General features: G+C 42.6%; 1 protein-coding gene across 4 annotated transcripts in view; it reads right to left on the bottom strand.

Annotated features, from left to right (window-relative positions):
• hmcn1 (hemicentin 1) overlaps positions 1-22,683 on the bottom strand; it is a 725,933-nt gene that overhangs the window by 179,601 nt on the left and 523,649 nt on the right. For all 4 annotated transcript variants that reach the window (XR_005945469.1, XM_041207700.1, XM_041207701.1 and 1 more), the window contains exons 51-56: positions 12,704-12,817; positions 12,414-12,559; positions 10,753-10,903; positions 8,736-8,942; positions 1,408-1,521; positions 772-959 (exon numbers count right to left, since the gene is read on the bottom strand). Coding sequence is in view for 3 of the 4 variants with exons in the window: in XM_041207700.1 (XP_041063634.1) it covers positions 772-959; positions 1,408-1,521; positions 8,736-8,942; positions 10,753-10,903; positions 12,414-12,559; positions 12,704-12,817 (920 nt within the window). In the remaining variant the exon portion in view is untranslated. The remainder of the gene's footprint in view (positions 1-771; positions 960-1,407; positions 1,522-8,735; positions 8,943-10,752; positions 10,904-12,413; positions 12,560-12,703; positions 12,818-22,683) is intronic.

Here is a 22,683-nt window from a genome sequence, read left to right as displayed (position 1 = left end):
AAATGGTGGTGCCCAGCTGATCGGGAGCACCAATCTGCTGCATGCCCACCCAAGCCCACCCCACACAACCCCCCATTGGGGAGAAAATTCTTCCCTTGGCGTATTTTTCCTCTCCAGCCCAGGGAGACGCAGACCAATTATAGAATGCTACTGCTGCTCCAGCTGCTAAGAAGACAAGTCAGCAGGCTTGGTCCATGCTGTACGATTCATTCCTCACAAGAGAGTGCACTCATCCACCGAGCCTTTGGAGAAATATTGTGTCCAATTTTACGAAATTTTAATTGTTCTCTTTATCTGTAAGGTAACTCAGTTGTTGTACTCCTTTACAAATAAACCTTGTTATCCATTTCACTGACTTGTCATCAAAAGTCTCCTGTTTACTGCTTTGATCAGGTTGGCTTTCAGTAAGACAGTTAGCAAAATGATGATATAAAATTAAATATCCTTTCATGTAATCAGAAGTTAATATCTTTCAAGCGAAGAAAAATAATTTTAGGATCATCAGTAAATTTAAACATTGAGCGGTTTTATATGTGCATTGTGTTCATTTGGTGAGACATGCCATCTGCCAATTGCTAGCAACAGACCAAGTTACTGGACATTTTGAAAGTACCCCAGGTGCTTTCTGCAACCTCTTCAATGCCTGTTTTAACCAAGTAGTTAAAACATGGTGAAAATATTTAGATAGAAGGTTGGATGAGTTCTTCATAATGAATGAACTATTTTAACATTGTCCCATGAAACATAAGCGTTGATAGCAGGGGTCCACACCTGAAGAGTTCTTCCACTGGACAGGATTTTGTGGGTATCGTCTGCTTTCAATGGCTGCCCGTCCTTCAGCCAGGAGATTTTAGGAGTGGGAGTTCCGCTGACCATACAGTCCAACATGATAGTCTTGTTTATCAGCACAATTACTTCTTCTGGTAAATCAGTATCAGCCCCTTTAATGGTAGGAGGAGCTAGATGGAAAAGCACAGTGGTGTTAGGAATTGCTTAACAATATCTTTTTGAACTTTTTGTCAGTAATAACAAACTACAGCAATGAAAAATCATTAGTTTGGCCTTCTTTACATAATAAAAGAGTTGCACTCAGTTCCTAAGGTAGCAGGTCAGTTGATATCATAATCTGAGATTGAGCACGGCTAACCAAATTCTAGTTACGCAATTGGAATTTCTAATACGAGTAAAAGAGCAGGGTTTTGGTTGTCAGCAGTTAGTTTTGTTTAGCTCATTGCAAAGTACAGTATGTTCAGCTACTTAATTGGGGTTGATAATTGTGACTCAGGGTGGAGAGGGATCAGGGTTAAAAGAAAGGAGATTCAGCTAATTTTTTCAAGATAAATATTCATAAACTTGAGCATTATTGTGCCACAAAATTCATTGTTTGGTTGAGCCCATGATACTCACTCATAACTCTCAATTCATACTGAATTGAATCCTTGCCTGCTTCATTCATAGCCACACACATATACCTGCCAGCATCTTCTATTTGTGCTCTAGGAATTTGTAACACACGTCCTCCTAATAGATAAAGAAGGCAAATTGATATACTTGAATGCTTAAACATTAAGAACATATTGTTTTTGATTTAATACTAATTTACTGATAGGAATTCATATTATTTTATATGTTGGGACATCAACTCATGTTTTATAAATACCAATGGATCGCCTTTTGATTGACCAAGTGGTCTAAATCAGGAGACATTACTACAGCTGAAGAGTACAGTTAAGAAATTCATGTTTAAAATATTTAACTCAAAATTAATTAAATAAATAGAATAGGGATGGCTGGGCAGGCAATGTGTTGCTGCTGTAGTGTGTGGGAACTGGTGGACGCCAGTGCGACCCACAGTGACCACATCTGCAAGCAAGTGTTCACTGCTCTAGCAACTTCAGCTCAGAGTTGATGAGCTGGAGTCTGAGCTGCGGACACTGTGACACATCAGGGAGGGAGAGAGTTACCTGGACACTGGTTCAGGAGACAGTTACACCGCTTAGATTAATTACATCAAATTTGGACCATGGTCAGGGACAGGAGGGTGTGACTGTGAGTGAGGCAGGTATGGGGATCCAGAACTTAGCTTTGGAGGAGCCTCAGTCAGCTCCCTTGTCCAACAGGTATGAGGTTCTTGCTCCTAGTGTGGACTGCAAGGAGGATAAGCACCATGGTACAGAGCACCATTCAAGTGGGGGGAGAAAAGAGAAATGTAGTAGTACTAAGGGATAGCATAGCTTTTTTATATTTGTTTGTGGGACGTGGGAGTCGCTGGCTAGGTCAGCATTTATTGCCCATTCCTAATTGCCCTTGTTGAGAGGGCATTTTTAAGAGTCAACCACATTTCTGTGGTACGTAGGTACCAATGACATAGGTTGGACAAGGAAAGAGGTTCTGCTGAGGGACTATGAGCAGCTGAGGGCTAAATTAAAAAGCAGAATCACAAAGATAATAATTTCCAGATTACTACCTAAACCATGTGCAAATTGATGTGGGGTAAATAAGATTAGAGAGGTAAATGTGTGGCTCAAGGATTGGTGTGGGAGAAATGGGTTCCGATTCATAGGGCACCAGTATTGGGGAAGGAGAGAGCTGTTCCATTGGGATGGGCTTCATTTGAACCATGCTGGGCTAGTGTCCTGGCAAATCATTTAACTCGGGTTGTAGATAGGACTTTAAACTAATTAGTGGGAGGGGAGGGTTCAATTGAAGGGAAGTTTAAAAAATTCAAAAAGAAATGAGAGAGCAGAGGTGTAGTGTAGTGAAGAGATGAACGATAATCAAAGTGTGACAGGAAGGGGCAGAAAATATAAGCAGAAGAGTGCTGCAGAAATTAGAACCAGGATGAGTAATAATGGTAAGAAGTCAAAGCCTAAGGCTGTTTATCTGAATGCATGCAACATTTGTAACAAGATAGATGAGTTGACGGCACAAATAGAAATAAACGAATGTGAGTTGATAGCTTTTACAGAGATGTGGTTGCAGGGTGACCGAGACTGGGACCTCATTATTCAAGTGTATTTGATATTCCGGTAAAATAGGCAAAAAGGAAAAGGAGGTGGGGGTAGCTTTGTTAATAAAGGAAGGTATCAATGCAGTGGTGAGTAATGATAAAGGTGCAATAGGTCGTGATGTGGAAACAGTTTGGGTGGAAATAAAGAATAGCAAGGGAAAGAAGTCATGGGTGGGAGTCGTCCATAGGCCCCCAAAAAGATGCCTCACTGTAGGACAAAGTATAACTCAGGAAATTATGAAAGTGTGTAAGAAGGGCTCTACAATTGTCAAGGGTGATTTTAATCTGCATATTGACTGGACAAATCAGATTGGCAGGGGTAACATGGAAGAAGAATTTGTTGAGTGCATCAGGGATTGTTTCTTAGAGCAATAAATTGCAGAACCAACCCAGGAACAGGCTATTTTAGATCTAATAATGTGTAATGAGGTAGGATTGATAAGAGATCTCGTAGTTAAGGATCCTCTGGGGGGTAGCAATCACAACATGGTAGAATTTCAAATTTAGTTTGAGGGCGAGCGGCTCGGGTCTCAAACCAGCGTCCTCAACTTAAATAAGGGCAATTACAGAGGTATGAAGAAAGAGTTATCTAAAGTGGGCTGGGAAAATAGACTAAGGGGAAAATCAGTGGATGAGCAGTGGCAGACATTTTAAGCTGTTATTTCATAAAGCTCAGTAAAAATTTATCCCGGTCAAAAAGAAGGACTTGATGAGAAGGATGAACCACGCGTGGTTAACAAAGGGGGTCAAGGAAAGTATCCAATCAAAAATGATGGCATACAAAGCAACAAAAACTAGTGATAGGTCAGAGGGTTGGGAATTTTTTTTAGGAACTAGCAGCAAATGATTAAAAAGCTAATAAAGAGGGAGAAAATTGACTATGAAAGTAAATTGGCAAGAAATATAAAAACAAACAGCAAGAGCTTCTATGGGTATATAAAAAGAAAGAGAGTGGCTAAAGTGAGCTTGGGACCCTTGGAGGATGCGACTGGACGGTGAACAGGGAAATGGCAGATAACTTAAACCAATATTTTACATCGGTTTTCATGGCAGAGGACACTATAAACATCCCAAAGATATCAGATAAGCAAGGAGCTAATGGGAGGAAAGATTTTGTAACAGTCTGTATCACGAGGGACAAAGTATTTGACAAACTAATGGGACTAAAGGCAGACAAGTCGTCAGGACCTGATGGCTTGCATCCAAGGGCTTTATAGGCAGTGGCTGCAGAGATAATGGAGGCATTGGTAGAAATATTCCAGAACTTATTGGATTCTGGAAGGATCCCAGCAGATTGGAAAGCCATTAATGTGCTGCACTTGTTCAAGAAGGGAGGGAGACAAAAATCAGGAAACTATAGGCCAGTCAGCCTAACATCTGACGTTGGGAAAATGCTAGAGTCCATTATTAAGGAAGAAATAACAGGACATTTAGAAAAGCTTAACTTAATCAAACAGAGTCAACATGGTTTTGTAAAAGGGAAATCATGTTTGACAAATTTGCTAGAGTTCTTTGAGGATATAACAAGCAGAGTTGATAAAGGGGAACCGGTAGATGTAGTGTATTTGGATTTCCAGAAGGCATTCAATAAGGTGCCACATAAAAGGTTATTGCACAAGATAGGAGCTCATGGTATTGGGGGTAATGTATTAGCATGGACTGAGGATTAATCAATCCTCACACAGGTTAACACACAGAAGACAGAGAATTGGAATTAATAGGTCTTTTTCAGGTTGGAAAGACATAGCTAGTGGAGTGCCACAAAGATCAGTCCTAAGGCCTCAATTATTTACTATCTATATTAATGACTTGAAGGAGGGGGCAGAGTGTAAGGTATCCATATTTGCTGATGATACAAAAATAGGTGGGAAGGCATGTTGTGATGAGGGCTTAAGGAATCTGCAAGGGGATATTGATAGGCTGAGTGAGCGGGCAAAAGCTTAGCAAATGGAATTTAATGTAGGAAAGTGTGAGATCATGCACTTTGGTAGGAAGAATCAAAAGGCAGACTGTTATTTAAATAGAAAGAGACTCCAAAAAAGTGCAGCACAGAGGGATCTGGGTGTTCTTGTGCATGAAACACAAAAGGTTAGCATGCAAGTACAGCAAATAACTAAGAAGGCAAATGGAATTTTGACCTGTATTGTTAGAGGGTTGGAGTTTAAAAATAGGGAAATCTTGTTACAACCGTACAGGGTGTTGGTGAGGCCGCACCTGGAGTACTGTGTACAGTTTTGTTCCCGTATTTCAGAAAGGATATACTGGCATTGGAGGCAGTTGAAAAGAGATTCACTAGGCTGATTCCTGGGATGAAGGGGTTGACTTATCAAGAATGGCTAAACAGGTTAGGCCTTTATTCCTTAGAGTTTAGAAGATGGGGGGTGATCTTATTGAAACGTACAAGATTCTGAGGGGGCTTGACAGGTTAGATGTTGAGAAGATGTTTCCGCTAGTGGGGGAATCTCAAACTAGGGGACAGAGTTACAGAATAAGGGGACACATTTAAAACTGAGACGCAAAAGAATTTTTCCTCTCAGAGGGCAGTGAAATCTCTATCCCAGAGAGTTGTGGTGGCTAGATCACTGAAAGTATTTAAAGAGGAGGTAGACAGGTTTTTGAAATATCGGGGAGTTGAGGGCTATGAGGAGCTGGCACGAAAGAGGAGTTGAGGCCTGGGGCAGATCAGCCATGATCTTATCGAATGGCAGGGCAGCTTGAGGAGCTGAATAACCTACTCCTGCTCCTATTTCTTAGGTTCTTCTGATTAAAAAAGAGAAGACTTCACAAAGAGGTCAAAAAATTGGGAAATTGAAAAAAAGAAAAAATAAGGTGCAGAAGGCCTGAAATGGAAAAAGACAAATGCTGACATGCACAGTCGGTCTGGAGAGAGAATAAACAGATTAACAGGCAAACCACAGGGAGTCCCAAATCACACGTGTGGTCAAAACAGAGATGTTTGGCAACGCTTCATCTAAATCTGCTTTTGATCTCTCCAATCTAGAGGGGACCATCCTGAGGGAAGTAAGTACAGGAGACTAGATTAGAAGAGAGTTGGTGCCATGACACTGCCTTGTTTGGGGCCAAATAAGGTTGTATCAGTGCACCAGCTGTCTTCTCCATTTTCCCTGATGCTATATTGCACCTTCCCTCCAGCGAACTACCCACTGGTGCAGAGATAATCTACAGAACAGATGGGAAACTGTTCAACATACGCTGTCTTCAATCCAAAACCAACTCTACGTCAACCTCAGTGGTAGAGCTTCAGTATACAGATGATGCTTGTGTGCACATCCACTAAGAATCTGATCTCCAGGTCATTGTCAACTCCTCCGAAGTATATGACAAAATGGGCCTTTCTCAAAGCACTTGGAAACCTAAGGTCCTCTTCCAACCAGTTTCCACAGTAAAACACCTCTCCCCATTGATTAAAATCAGTAGGGAGATCCTGGAAATATGGGCCACTTTCCATATCTTGGGAGCCTCCTCTCGACGAAGGCAGACATGAATGACAAAAGGTCATCATCGCCTCCAATGCACCTAGTCAGCCTGAGGAAAAGAGTATTTCGTATTTCAGAACCAGGATCTGAAACCCAAGACTAAGGGCATAGTTCACTGGGCAGCAGTGATGCCTGTACTCTTATATGCTTTGACGATTGGACAACCTACAGCAGGCATCTCCAAGCACTGGAGGTACCACTAGCTGTGCCTTCGCAAGATCCTCCAAATCTGGCGGCAAGGAAGGCAGTCTAATAGCAGTGTCCTCTCCCAAGTTAACATGCCCAGCATTGAGGTGCTAATCACACAAAACTAACTCCACTGGGCAGGACATGTCATTCAAATTATGAACAAAAGTGCTGGAAAAACTCAACAGATCTGGCAGCATCTATGCAGATAGAAACAGAGTTAATGTTTTGAGTCAAATTTGACTCTTCTTCGGAATAAGACGATTTGAAACATTAACTGTTTCTCTCTGCACAGATGCTGCCAGACCTGCTGAGGTTTTCCAGCATTTTCAGTTTTTATTTCAGATCTCCAACATCTGCAAATGCAGTATTTTGCTTTTATTTTATGCCTGACACCAGACTCCTGAAGAAACTACTCTACTTGGAGCTTGGTTGTGGCAGGAGATTCCCAGGCACACAGCATAATTGCTTTAGGGATGTCTTCAAAGTATCCCTGAAGAGGTCAAATGTACCCGCCAACTCATGGGAGAGCCGGACTAGTGTGGAAGAGACTCATTTGGGAGGGCACTGAATACATTGAGAGACATCATCAGGAGCATGTACAGGCAAAGTTGGAGGGATCACAGAAACCTCCAAACAACTCATCTACTCTTTTAACTCATCTACCCAATCCTTCAAGTACCACCTGCCCCACATGTGGCAGAGTCTGCAGATCGTACATTGGGCTTAGCAGCCATCTTAGAACCCATCGGACTAGAGCGGAAACAAATCATCCACAATCCCAAGGGACTGCCTAAGAAGAAGCAGAATTATAATAGATTTGAGTAATTGCAAATAAATTGTTGTTTCAGATGTAAGGAGTGTTTGTCACCCTGACAATAACATGAGGAGATGAATCAAATGGTGTTACATTTGTTGTGGTTGAACAGAAAGGTGAAGGAAAGTTAGCTGGAAGTAGGCTGGTAGGGTGAAAAAATAGGGAGTAGCCCATTCAGAAAGCGGAGAGAGAAAGGGAATTTGTGCTTGGTGGATCTCTGTTTTGACCACACATGTGATTTGGGCCTCCCTGTGGTTTGCCTGTTAGTCTGTTTATTCTCTCTTTAGACCAACAGACCTACTGTTCATTTCAGCATTTGTCTGTTTTCACTTCAGACTTTCTGTATCTGCAACTTCTTTTCAATTTCCCAGTTTTTAAACTTTTCTTTGTGTGGGCTTTTCCCTTTCTTCATTTTAGTTATTTACACATTCCTTTGTTCTTTAAGATTAGCTGACCTTTTACATCTAAAAATTATACATTTTATAGGACTTTCAACTCAGTATCCTAACAAATGTGTTTCTTATAATAAAAAAAATACATAAGTTATTTATTGCTGTTATTGGCCAGGACAGTGCTGTTAGCAAATTGACTACTTTTGCCCATATTACAACATTGACCACATTTCAAAGGTACTTCATTAACTGTGAAGTGCTTTGGGATGTATTAAGATCATGAAAGGTACTATATACATGCAAGTTCTTTCTCCTTTCTTTCATTAGCTTCTTCTATATGTCAGTTCTGGCTAGATTGGTAGCACTGTCTCCTCTGAGTCAGAAGGCTCTGTGTTGAAGACTCACTCCAGGATTTGAGCACAAAAATCAACAGTGACATTCCAGTATTCAGGGGGTACTGGACTGCCAGAGGTGCTGTCTTTCAAATGAGAATTAAACTGAGGCTTCGCCTGTCCTCTCAGTTGAACATAAACGATCCCACTACCAAGCAGGTCTCCCCCTCCCCTCTGCATTTTCTGCAACAGCTTCTCCCTATTCTTTCAATCTACCACCCATACCTTTAGCTAATCTACTTGCACTTTCCCATGCAGCTATGTGGTAACACAATGATTACATCCCTGGATATCAGCAAATCAGTTTTCAGTGTGAATAATCTGTAACCAAATAATCCATAGTACAAAAGTTAACCTGCAGCGTTTGAATGAGTGAAGCTATCAGTGACTTCACATTACAAGCAATTTTCTACAATCTGTGGCAGCAAAATTTCTTCATACCTGGCAATATCAAAACTTTGTCACTAGACGTCAACAGTTTGCCATCTTTATACCAAGTGAGGGATGGTGGTGGAACAGCATTGGTCTCGCAGTACAGGGAGATGGGGTTATTCATGACTACGTCCTTAAAATCAACACTCTTGCTTCCTTCAAGTGCACCATCCTTTGTATTGTGGACATATAATGGCTTCACAAAACTTGGTGGAACTAAATAAAGGATTAAAAGAATAGTCATAAGATACAAAATACATTTTTTAACAGATCTCTTTCACATTATATAAATGCAATTGCTGTATGATAAGAGGCACAGTATAAGGGCAACTATAGAATAAGTTCAGTATCTAAAAGATATAAAAGGTAACATTGATATTGGCTGTCTGACAGTACATAGAAGAGAATTACATAGAGATAAAACAATCTGAAACCAAAGGGTTAAAATTCATTCAAATTAAACTTTTTAAGCTTTGTGTAATAAATATTATAACAAGGTGAAGTGAAAGGGAACTAGATCCACCCAAGCCAACTGCAAGGTGCCAGACTTTTATGTCTAAATATTTGTTAGTCTACACCAGAGCACAGTATTTTGATGACTGAGGCCTGAATTTTCATCCTCGAGTTGGGTAGTGGGGGTCAGGAAAATTCCCAGGTCGCCCCACCTCAGGAAAAGTGCCCACAAAAGTGGGATCTTTATTGCTGGGGGTGTAAGTTAAGGCCACCTGATCTAGGAAAGAGGTCAGAGGCAGCTGCAGGGGCTGTTGGGTGCCAAGGCTGGCTGTTTAAAAGGCATGCCTCAGAGATGTGGGATATTTGCCCAGTTAAAATAAAACCCCAAAGGCCCTCCAGCCCTCACCCCTCATAACTCCTCACCCTCCACAATCTCCCTATTTCCCGTCCATGCCACCTCACACCCTCCACCCATCCCACCTATGGTCCCCATACCTCCAATGCCAAGCTGACTGAGAGCCCAGACATCTATTACTCTTGTTAAAACAGCTGCACCCCAGAGAAAACATTACTTGGTTGACAACTCTGGCTCTCTGATCTCTGTGATCAATTTCAAATATTTATTTACACAAGACTAAATGTTTTCAAGAGCTTGTGGTTTTTGCTATTGATATCTTAAAGTGTCTGGATGATCGACACTTTTATTGCCTTGTAGTTAAAAGGCTTTTTTAACATGGTGGAAAGTTATGAATGAATTATTTTTTAAAGTTTTCTTTTTTTACACATCCCCGACTGTCACTATAGGGTTAATTGGTTTTATACAGTGTATCATAGGTTAATGAAAGTGCCATATCTTAGCATAGGGGGTGCGAAGAGCCATGGGGATAGGTGGAGGGGCATAGCTGGGCATGAGGGGTCATAGGTAGTGTGTGGGTGGCATATTTTGGCATTGGGGGCATGAGGAGCCATAGGGGATGGGTGGAAGGGCATAGCTTGGCATAGAGGGCATGAAGAGGACCTTTTGAACCCACCTTTTAAAACGTCCCCTAATGCAGACTAGAGTTCACAACTCTTCTGAGGGGCTGTGAACCAGGACTCTTTAAAAACATGGCCTGATTCCATGAAAATTGTGGAGGAGTAGGACATGCCTATCCCCGCAATGAGCTGGCCAGCTTGGGAGTGCCAGGTCTGGGCTGGTTCCTGTCAAAAGCCCAGAATTTTGCCAGGAATCAGCCCATACCCTTTAAAGGTACTTCCAAAAATCAGACAACCCTGGAATAGGGTTGGGAATCCTGAAACCGGGACCCACCTGCCTTTTTTAAAAGGCTCCTGAGTAATCCCACCTCATTAAAAATTCAGCCCTAAATGTTGGCTTCTTACCTATTATTTGCAGATAAGACTCATACTGGTTAAGATTTGATTGAATACTTTGTCAGCTGTGTGGTTAGCAGCACCAAGAGCTATGGACCATCCCAGCTTTAATATCTGGGAGATTTTTTTTGAGTCAAGCATTCTTCAAAAGATGGTTGTATCATAAGCTATTTATAGGAAAAAGCAGATAATGCAATCTAACCTTGAACATTCACATCATAATCTTTTTCATCCGCTCCAGCAATATTGGTGGCAACACAGGTATATCGTCCTGTATCTGAAATCTGGGTGTTCTTGATTTGAATAATATGGCCATTTTCTGTGATAGTAATGCGATCATCTTTCTTGAGAGGCTAAAAATGTAAAGAGTTGATTTTTTCCCATGAAAATACAATGAATTAAATCTTCATTTACTTTACAGTAATAATCATAGAACTGTGCACTCTGGGAAGACTGATCTGAACCTCTTGCTGAAATCTGAACAGATAAATGCCTTGGTCAGAAGGAAACATATGCCATTGATTGTAGTTTAATAAAAAGTTTCATTTTCTTTCTGCCCCCTTCTCTGGGGAGGCAAACTCTTGCTAATATGGTTCTATGAGCTGCAAATGCCCGCCAGTACCTCACCATTCTTGATAGCTGAGATGAGGCCATGTCATGGCGATGGGCATTATCGCCATGTCAGAACCTGTCCTTACCTGACATCAGTGTGTTCACTTCTTTGAAGGAGAATGGTAACTGGCTGCTATGTTCATGTATCACTTTAATATTCCATTCAGCTACTAACTGATTCCTTTCTGACACTGGCTGGCACCTTAATGTACAATTTGTAATCTCTCATTTATTAAGTGTAAAGAATAATAGATCCCTGGTGATGACTTCAAGATTATAATGTAATTGACAGAACGATAGATGTTTATAACACAGAACACAGAAAGAGGCCATTCTCCCTCTCATGCTGTCACTTTACCAGTTGAATTCAAAACTAACCTCACTGCTTCAAACTCAACTCATAGCCTTGTATCTTCTGCTGCTTCCAATTTTTATCTAATTTCCCCTGTACTTATCTACATGTTTAATTCTGACTTGGATTCCCCCCTGCAATCTTACCCAAAGTCAGTTGGGATTGTGGAGGTTAGTGATGAACAATTTTGATAGTAGGTCAACCACCAACCAAGATTTTGCATCTCTACTGGGACCACTGCTGGCTCTATCTCTCCATTTTCCAGTGCTGGTGTGCAAGACCAGATTCCCAGTGGACATTCTTTCCATCTGCCCTACTTACTTCCTGGGACGCCAGATTTACTTACTGGGCAAGAGCAGTGGGAATCTTGGCAGTGGGAATTCTGCCAGGAACTCATCATGCAGTGGTGAAGACCCCTGAGTGAAGAAACTGGGTCAGGTTTCCAGCAGTGTTAGAAGGATGGCTAGAAGCCCAGTTTGATATTATCAGAGAATGTTAGCATTCATTGGCACTATGCCATTCTTCAGTTGCTATTCAGGGAAATATCCTATTCTGTCTCCATTGTCAGAGATCGGTTCCCAGCCAGCTTGTCAGATTTCTCAGAGCTTTTCAAAGCTATTCAGAAAGTAAGAGGAATACATTTATTTGGACATTCAGATTATATAAAATCATAACTACTCCTTTTTAGATATACAGTTTAGGTACATTTGCCCTTCACAAATGCCTTCTCCAGTTGGAATTCTTTAAATTTATATAGCTTTCATTATCTGTTAGTTTCACTGTTACACATGAACGGTTAAACTTTGACAATGCAAACTGTATTAGAATTATCTTTTCTACAACACAACTATGTAATTTCAAATGTTCATTCAGTATTGTAGGTGAAGGACTAAACATACCTGTCCATCTTTGTACCAGCGAAGGGTAGCTGCTGGGATTGCGTGAGATTCACATTCAAGAGTTAAGCTGTTGTTTACTTTGATCTTAATTTCTTTAGGTGACAGACCAAAACCTGGGACATCATCTTTATTGATAGTAGGAGGGACTAGGCAAATAAAAAATAATAGCAAACCATTACACTCCAAGCTTTCGGATAAGCAATATTCTCCATTAAAAGACTTTCATGGAGCTAATCTATTAGGCATTTCACAGGTTTTCAGAATAACTAAAGTACACTGAAAGCACTTACTGAATACTTTTACTTCATAATTCTTTAGTGTTTCTCCAGCTTCATTAGTAGCAATACAGGTATATCTTCCTGCATCCTTTCCCTGAGCATTCAGAATCTGAAGAGTTCGACCCCCTGTGGATGGAAGGAAAAGAGGCAGAATTAGTTGAATTTGTACAGTTAACAAAACTTGTTTTTATTCTTTCATGGGATGTAGGCATCACTGGCAAGGCCAGCATTTGTTCCATCCCTTGCTAGGTCATTTCAGAGGGTAGTTAAGTGGTCTATTGTCACATGTACATAAGGACAAGTAGATTTCCTTCCCTAAAGGACATTAGTGGACAAAATAGGTTTTTACAACAATTGATAGATGTTTCTTGGTCACCATTATAGAGACTAGCTTTATATTTCAGATTTATTAACTGAATTCAAATTCCACCAGCTGCCATGGTGGGTTTTGAACTCATATCCCCAGAGTATTAGCCTGAGTCACAGGATTACTAGTCTAGTGACTGTACCACTACGCTACCATCTTCTTGTGAAGTGACAGCTTCAAAGTTTCAACATTAGCCAAAGTGGGGGGCCTGAACTCATGTCTTACATATCTGAGGCTCAAATTCGTTAGCAGTCCTGCATGTTGATCACAATATTATGCATTTTCATGAAAATATAATCAGGTGAAATGATTAGGGTTTGATATGATATCAACTGATTGGTAGCTTCAGTCAGTTACTCATAATTAAGGAGATAACATACTGGTGCCATAAAATACAACATATTATACCTTCTGTAAACTCTCCCAGCTTTGTCGTTTTCTCATTTAAGCTTTCCCATCTCAACATCTCAGATCTGACTACACAAATAGTCTGTTTCCATCCCATCTGAGGATAGAGGCACACACACTCTGCCCATGCCAATCTTCCAGCTTTCTTAGTATTTACAATTCTGATGCATGCCAATACCTTTGAAATTGATCTTACAATTGAGTGTATTACTTAACTATAATGTTTGAATGAGCTTATGTCCAAATTAGGTATGAGATTTCTTCTACTGACTGTTCTTATATCAGTTCCAATGAATGATGCCACCCCGGTTAGAAAATCGCAAAACCCACTAAAGATGGTCAAATCAGACATTTTTTCAGTTTACTAAAAAAAAGTTTCATAATATTTCTAATCTACCACCGTCCACTATTGGTCTATCAGTACTTCCAAAACATAATAAAGAATTCCAGGATAGGAGTTAGAAGATAGAAGCAGTTAAAGACTTTTCTAGGAAGATTATAAGCACATTTGTGCAGCTCAGGGTTACAATTCACAATGTCTAAATATTCACATGCCTTAAATTTAATATTGTACTTCGGAAAATTTTTCATGGAAGTTTGAGTGGAGTCTTGAGCTTTAGAATCTTGGTCTAATAATCACACCCTGGTGCTGAGATTTAGATAAAAGGTTGAATCATGAGAGAGTGTTTTTTTAATGCATTCAACATAACAGATTTATTTCGATTGCATTTTTATATGATTTAAAAAAAAGGCTTTGAAAGTTTAAGTTAATCTAGTTAAAGAATTGGATGGTGAGCAAAAACTGATCAGAAGATGTTAGAATTTGCAGCATAAGAGTTTTATTTTGTGGGAATGGACAAGTTACCAATATATTGTGATATCTAAAATGCAATAAATTATGGATAAAAAATGGAATATTTAATTCATCAAATACATCTACTCCATAGTAGCCCAGAATTTTAAGTATGGGCAAGGTTTTTTTTAAACACTTGGCTTTCGCTAAGAGTCTATTTCATTTATTTCCTACTCTGTTAGGAAAATATCGCCCCCAAAATTTCTAGCCTTGTATGAGGTTTATTTATTTTGCATTTATATCCACTTTGCAATCAGAATCTACATTATGTCTGCTTCTCATTATTTAAGAGCATAGGGCCCATTTCCTCTTAATTATCTTTTCTCTACTTAAAACAAGTTGCAATTCATACTAGAGTATTAAATTCTGCTAGAGTTCTGTATATTGAGTGTTGTATATAATACTATTTGCAATCAAGAAGTGCTAATGTCCCTAATCGTACACTGATGTTAAAGGTAAATTAAGTGTAATATAAATTGTATTTCAGTATCTTCAAGAAGGTTGAAGTTATAATTGTTAAAATTGGTGTCATGCCCAGTGAGGGCATATCGTATTCACAATTTTTAAGACTTTAACTTTTAACTTTATTAAATGTGAACCATGAAATGATCTTTGTCTTTTTAAAATGAACAATGTGTTGCTGCAAAGATGGCTGTCGAAGGTCACCTGACCTGGCTTGTGTATTCAAAAAAATTACTCATTGTCTTACAGAGACAAAAGGGTACATCCCAAATGAAAAGATTTGAATTACATGTATCCTGAGACCATCAGAAGACATTCCTGTGTGTCTTTTTGAAACGAGGAAGGTAACTGTTTAACCCCCTCAGAATGAATATCTTAAAACAATAAACCAGAATGTGCACATCAACCTAAGACCACCACAATATCTGGAAAAGGAACTGTGAGAAGTCACATGCCAGGGCCATGATGTTTGTTTCTTTTCAATCTTTAAATGCTATCTGCAGAAAAAGACATGGTGCAGAAAGGGCAATAACATTTATGCCTTAAGATTGTAACATCACAAGGTCTCTAAGCCTGTTCCATTTCAGGTCCACCAATATAGTAAACTACCTCTTGGTAACAAGGCTTGTAAGCAACTAACTTTGTGACCTGCAGAAAATCTATCCCTTCCAAAGAATCCTGAAACAACTTCAGCACTTGACATCAGCTGTTGAATTTACCTAAACTACCCTTTAGGAATGAAGACGTCTTCTTCATCAAGGCCTGCAACCCGTGTTTTCCAGACGAAGACATTCACGTGAATTATGAACCATTCTTTTTGCTTATAACCTGTAAAACTGCACTATTCTCTTCAAATGTACTTTCCTTGAGTGTGCTTGTGTGTGATTGTACGAGTGAGTGCCTTAGCATTAGATTTTGGAGTAAGCGCATAAATAAACTTATCTCTTTCTTTATTTAACTCTTTAACTTAACTCTTTCTTTACTTAAATCCATAAAAGCTTACTGCTGGTTTTTCATATTGTCCAAACACTCAGGAGTTAAAAAAAAACATACACACATCCTCCTCTCAAAAGCTTACTGACTTCTCTCTCATCCTGTCCATAACATTGGAAAGTAAGACCTCCATCAATGACTTAATGGGTAAAGATTATCCAGTGCTCCACTTCATTCATAAAGACCATGAGGTTTCAGCTTTGATGCTCACTCTCTGCTGAGTTAACTAATCTGAGTCAGAATTGCAGTTTATTGTTATTACAAATTTCTCCAGTATCCCTGGACTAAGGGCAGGAAAACTCAACTAGGACTTTCATTTCTGACCACTACTCAGTGGTTCCCACAGGAAAGTGTGCATGCGTGGATGTTTGGCTAACAATATTGAATTCAACTTTGAAGATCCCACAGTTGCCCAGCCTACTGACACTCACTCTCTCGGTTGCTTGAGTCAGATACCAGAGGACTTTCAGCACCCATTGACTGTATGCTATCAAGAAGCAGAGCTCTCATGGAGATAAATGGGCAATACAAGGGCACATGGTGGCCAGTCCACTAACCTTTCAACATAATGGCCAGGTTAGTGTCGTAAAAATAACGGTGAGGCTTTCAATGCTCACCATTTTTAAAGGATCAACTTGACAGCAATTTCTAATGGCCGCACATGCACAGTTAAATGCAGAATCAGGAAGTTATTATCTGATTACCCTGCTGCTCCAGAAGCTATTCTATTTACCTGCATCCCATTGAGAAACTTAGCTTTGAAAAAAAAGGCATGCATCAAATTGCAGTATTTATGTGCTATGTACCCACCAAACTCACTAGATAAGTTAGTGCTTGTTCATTCTAGTGTAAGTAAATATTGTAATCTTGCAATAAGTCTTAGCTACTGACAAACAGCCTCTCTGGCACTGAAAATTAACTTTTACAAGCGTGGAATCTTATTCCTTCATATTTTAATTATTGCAGTTAATTATTTACCCACCAACTGCAATGGTGGGTTTTCGCACTGTATCGTCCACTTCCCAGTGCCTCATTGATAATGCATTCACAGGAAGTACGTTGGATCACTGGTAGGTGGCCTCTGATTTGCCCTCCACACTGTTACCTTGCTGCTTCCTCATGCTGGGCACCTTATTTAAGCTGTAGCTGCAAACATAGTTCTCAATTCTTGCAGCCATGGACTGCTCCAGTGAAGACATAGCCCCCAATGCCAAGAAGAGTGCAGCCCTCCAATTCAGTGACGCATCCCTGGGATGCCATCTGAATGTCGTGGAGGCCTGCTGCAATGCCTTCTTCCCACTTTGGCCGCAGGAGGCCCATTAGCCTCACTACTTCAGCTTGGGAGGTGGTGACAGAGGTGGTCAGTGCCAACACTGCACACAAGAGGTTGGCCATCCAGTGCAGAAAACAGATGAATGATCTCATTCCTGCTGCCAGGGTAAGCCAACCATCTCATCATTCTCAACTCACACATTCACAAGTCTATCACACATTCACTAGCATCTACTCACTGCCAGCTCAAGGAACATCACCACTCACCCTCTCACACACACCCTCACATCTCCATCTGGCCTCATCTACTCTGGAGATCGCCTCCTCATCCCACCCATCGCTCCACTCAGCACACATGCACACCTGGAATCCCTCTCATTTGGCCTTACATGTGCCTTGCTCACACTCTCTCCATCTGTTTTTATGCAGGTCAAGCTCACACACAATCAACGGGAGAGGTCCCAGACTGGGTGTGACGTGCTGGATATCAAGGTCCTCATTCTGTTCGAGAGTCGCGCATTGGAGCTGGCTGGAGAGGATATGGACCGTTCCTGCGGCAATGGTGAGGTCAGCAGTGAACACCCACATGAGGATCCTGCACCACATAATCTATCTCTTAACGTTACTCTGAGTTCACTGTTCTGTGTTTAACGCGGCTGCCAAGCACTAATAATTTCCACTTTCTGTCCTAGGCACATCTGACACATTGCCCTCAGGCAACCTTGAACCCTGACCCCAGCACCAAGAGCACCTCGGATGAGGACACTGAGGGCAGCACCGTTGAAGACCCATCATGGCACTCACCCACACTCTCTACCAGCGCAGCAACACACACCTCGGTGGGATCTAGATCTAGGGCAGACTTCGGTTCACAACGTGGTGGTCACTGCATGGACAGGTGTCCGCAGTAGGAGGAGGCAGATTCAACTGAGCTCCCCAGCACTCAGATGACTGCTGGGAAAGCGGCACCTCTGAGGTCCGAGTCAGATGATGAGCCTCTGGATTTGGCTTTCCAACCTGTCGCGGAGAGTTGGAAGAGTATGTCTGCCTGCTCTCTGATGAAGTGGTGCCCACATTTGCACATGCAAAGGTTTCCATGGGAAGGATGGCAGATGCCATGGAGACCCCGGTCCAGCAAGATGGGGAGATGTGCGCAGAACTGCTCTCCATTGTGGCCATTAGCGAGTTCTTGCAGTGGCAGTGCAAGGGGGAAACAGGCCACCTCAACATCCCTCCTGGTGCTCCTTTCCCTCAAGGAGTCAGGCTGCGGTCTCGGGCACCCAAAGGGAGGCTGATGGGCAACTGGACAACCCCGGGTCATTGACTCAGGAGTCTAAGAGGTTGTCCTCTCCCTCTGAGTTCCCTTTGCCTGTAATCCTTTCAACCTCATCACTTGTCACTGCAGAGGGACCAGCTGGCCCACAGGAGGACAGCCAAGGCAAGCTGGAGCCCTCAAGGCCTTGGCTCTCCAGAGGACACTTGCCAAAGTCTTCAGAGGCAACAGGGCCAACCATTGCACAAGATGTCTCCACCCCTGCTGCAGATGTCACGGTAGCACCTAGAAGAAACGGCAGGCCTAAAAATGTTAAGAATTTCTGATCAAGACTGGTTGCATGGGTGACCACATTTTCTGAAAATATATTCACTTTCACTGGATAATGTGTAATGTTGTCTTTCAGCTTCATTGACAGGCTTCATGAGTTCTCCTCCTGTATCCCTCCACCCCCAGTCCTAATTAGCAGTTCAGCTACATGCAGCCGTCCTACGAGTGATTCTTGAGGGAGAAGTGTGTTTATGGGCCTTTCTGAACACTCTCCCACGTATGCAGATCCTTCCTCCACTTATCTCACTCTCCCGAACATTTTCAATGCTGCCTGCTGACGTTCTCTTTCAGCTGTCAGTCTGAGCTGACCTGCATCTCCTCCCACCCAATGACTGCACTCCCACGCAGCACCTGTGCCTGTCCAACATGAGGCTCCATTTTTGATTAGCTCCCCAGTCTGTTCCCCTCCCCATGTCACCTAAGTCCTTTCCCTCATTACTGTGGATCCCCTGGCATCACCTTCCCAACCCGAACCCTTGTTTTTCGAGGATGTCCAGGTGAACGTGCATGTTCCCTAGCTCCCGGAGAACCCCAGCCCCCATCCACATTGACCTACACAACCTCCTCCTTCCCACCCCCATGTGTCTGCCTCCATATCTCCACCACCCACACTTGCCATCCCTTCTACTGCTACTGTCACACCCTCATGCTCCCAAATTTTTGGCTCCCTCTGTCTCTTCTCAGACTGACCAATCCCTCCTACCATGCCCACCCTCAGTTTGCTCCCAGGAGGCAGTCATTGACTCCATAGACCTCTCCCTTGCATGTTCACCTGGATATTACCCCCACCCTTACTCCCTCCAAACTCGTTCCTACCCCTTGGACAGCTTCACCCCTCCGAACTCCCTCCCTCTCCCAGACAACTTCCCCTCTCCGGATTCCCTCCCTTAGGCCTTCCTCCCCCCTTAACCTACCTCCCCACTTGCAGCATTCTTCCCGTTACACCCTCCTCCCCCCCATACTCCCTCCTCCCCCGGACACCTTTGAACACCCTCCCAAACTCACCCCCTACTTGATCACACCCCAGAACCTCACCATTTCCCGGTACACCTTCCTCTCCCACTCACACCTACAGCTTCCTCTTCACCTCCCTAACCTTCACCAATGATCCATAGCTGTCCATGGCCAAGACTATGATGAATCAGGCCTGAAGCATCAATGGAGATCTTCCACCCTCTGAAAACTGCCTCGCAGCAGAGCCATGTACATGAGGATCCACCCAGCATGTGATGCATGTGTTCCTCCAGGGTTCGGTAGCTATAGGGATCCAGAATCCTCTCCTTGGATGTCCATGATCTGAGCAAGGCCCTAAAGGTAAGTCCTGACTTCTGCATGTCATGCTTGTCCAGATTTGTTCTGGGCTGGCATGTTTTTCCGGCGGCATGGCGATAAATTGGGCGGTGGGGGGGAAACGATTCTGGTCGGGCCTTAGTTTGCATCCCATTAGTGTGATGCAAATAGTGTTCCGCCGGCCTCCAGCTGGATTTGCATTCCGCCATGGTGGACACCATTGGATGATCCTGCTGTGATTTCACCCCAGCCTGAAATCAATTTCTGCCCCTCATGCCGAATTCTGCCCCTCACGCCGAATTCTGCACCCCCCTCCCCGCCTCCTCCGCCAACGGGACTGGACAATTCTGCCCCTAGACTAACACCGGGTAACTCCACAACTGATCCCCTGACCACCCCCACCCCCGACTAACCGCCCCCCAGCCACCAGAAGCCCCCAGCCCAAGCACACCCTAACCCCTGACCCGACCTGACTGCCATCCCCGACCTGACTCGACTTTTCCTCAACCACCCAACTACATCTCCTCGACCTGACCCCATTAATGGCCAACCCGACCACCTCCTGACCTGCGTACTACCCCCCCCCCCCCCGGATTGTACCCAACTAATCCCCCGACCCAACTAACATTCCAACCCAACCTGAGTACCCCATACCACCCGACTACGCCTCCAACTAGACCTAATTACCCCCGACCTGACTACCCTCTCCAACCCGACATGACTTTCCCATGACCTGACCTGACCACCTGACTAACCCCCGACCCAACCTGACTAACTCTTGACTTGGCTACCCCCTCACCTAATCACCCACCTAACCATCCCAATCATCTACCTACCCACCACCTGATTCACCTACCACTTTATCCACTTCACGCATTCACTCACAATCAAAGATTGGACCTTTAACCTTACCATACTGCAGCTATTGCATAAAAACGCGGTGTATCCTGTCTCCCCCCCGACTTTGCTCCAATGGAGCTCCCCAAGAGATGCTGTGCTGCACATTCCTGTGACAGCTGGGATTGGAAGATCCCAGAAGAAATGAGCAGAAGCATTGGGTTGGGGGAATCTTTGAAGGCAGCAACAATCTGTTCATCATTGCCGCTGTTCAGAAGAATCAGGTCCAAGTCTGCATCCATTTCTGTCTGATTAAGCCTCTGTAAAACCCTTTAGGTTATTTGTCCACATTAAAGTGCTTTATGAATGAAACAATTGTTAATTACATACAAATTAAATATTATGAAGGTCTTTTATTGCCATTGCATCATAGGATCTTCATTATATTTCTACTTAAAAGAATCAAATTTTGCTTCCATGGTTAATTCACATCCTGTATTAGTGTTGTGGTATCTTGATGGAGAAGCCAACTTTTTTCACACAAATCCTTTCTGTATTACAGTGCAAGTAAATATTTTATCTGTTAGTTTCTGTTGAATTCTATTCTGCAGAAAATCAACCTATTGCTTGGTGCTTCGCTATGTTCTAGCAACTGTTTTCCTATGAAATGTGTCAACCTTTCTTTTTCACCTCTTTTGGCCTTTATTGAAAAATTAAAGCCTAATGTGTGATGACAGTTTCATTTGTTTTGAAAAAGATTTTGTATCTTGTATCTTGGTTTCATTTCCACACGACCTTAAACCTTAGGAATGTACGGTACCAGGTAAAACAATTACAGTCAGCAGCTCAACTGGCCAACTGGGAACTGGTCAACTGGCACTAATTCAACCAGTCAACTGGGGGAAGGGCGGTGGGAGGCAGGGGTAGTGGGGTTGTGGGGGGAGCTCAACTGCACCATTTCCAACCTCCATTGAAGAATGGACTCGTTGATAACTGATTTTTATTCCTGGGCACTTAATTGACCTTAAATAGAAACACTAAGTGATGTGGAGTCTATAATATCGATCTAAACTACTTGAGCAGTTAAATGGGATTTTCCTCATTTGAAAGAGGCCACCATTAACAATACAGCACTTCTTTAGTACATCACTAGAGTGCAGCCCAGATTAAGAGAAGAATTTTCCCGTTGGTAAGCAGGGGTGGGGCCCGCTTGCCAACATGTAAAATGATGCGCAGTGACGTTGGGCGGGCATCCCAACGTCACCGCGCGTCATTTAGATTTTCAGTTCAGCTGAAGGCCTATTAAGGCCATTTAAAACCTAATTAATTCAATATAATGAGCTGCCCATCCAACCTTAAGGTGGGTGGGCAGGCGAAGAGCCCAGGCGGCCTTCGTGTTTTTCATGAAAACTCATCTACGGGTGGGATGAGGTTTCATGAACTGTTTTAAAATCTAATAAAAATGTATACATTTATTCTTTGACATGTCCCAGCTCATGTGATAGTATCACGTGAGGGGACATGTTTTAAAAGTGTTAAAAACCTTTATTTAAAACTTTAGCACTGAAACAAATCTCCCTGAGGCACCTCCGTGAAAAGAAAGAGCGCAGGGAACCTCTCAGGGAATCCCCCCGCCCGCACTGGGAGTGCTCAGCATTTCTGGGCAAGCGTCACGCTGGGTGGGCCTTAGTTGGCCCACTCACGTAAAATGGCAGCACATCCCCAATCGGGGATGCCGATCAGGTACACTCCCGCCCCCGCCCCTGCCCGCCGCTGCACAACCCCCCCATTGGGGGGAAATTTCTGGCCTAAGTGTTCATGTTATAAAAGCAAGCTTGCACCAATACAAGGTAAGTGTTGCTAACTGAGCCAAACCAAAGCTGGTTAAAAGTTTGTTCCTCGGTATT

Source organism: Carcharodon carcharias, chromosome 16 (genome assembly GCF_017639515.1).
Source record: "Carcharodon carcharias isolate sCarCar2 chromosome 16, sCarCar2.pri, whole genome shotgun sequence".
In the NCBI taxonomy this organism is placed as follows: domain Eukaryota; kingdom Metazoa; phylum Chordata; class Chondrichthyes; order Lamniformes; family Lamnidae; genus Carcharodon; species Carcharodon carcharias.
The sequence above is the reverse complement of the archived record's forward strand: the minus strand, read 5'-3'. Positions and strand labels throughout refer to the sequence as shown.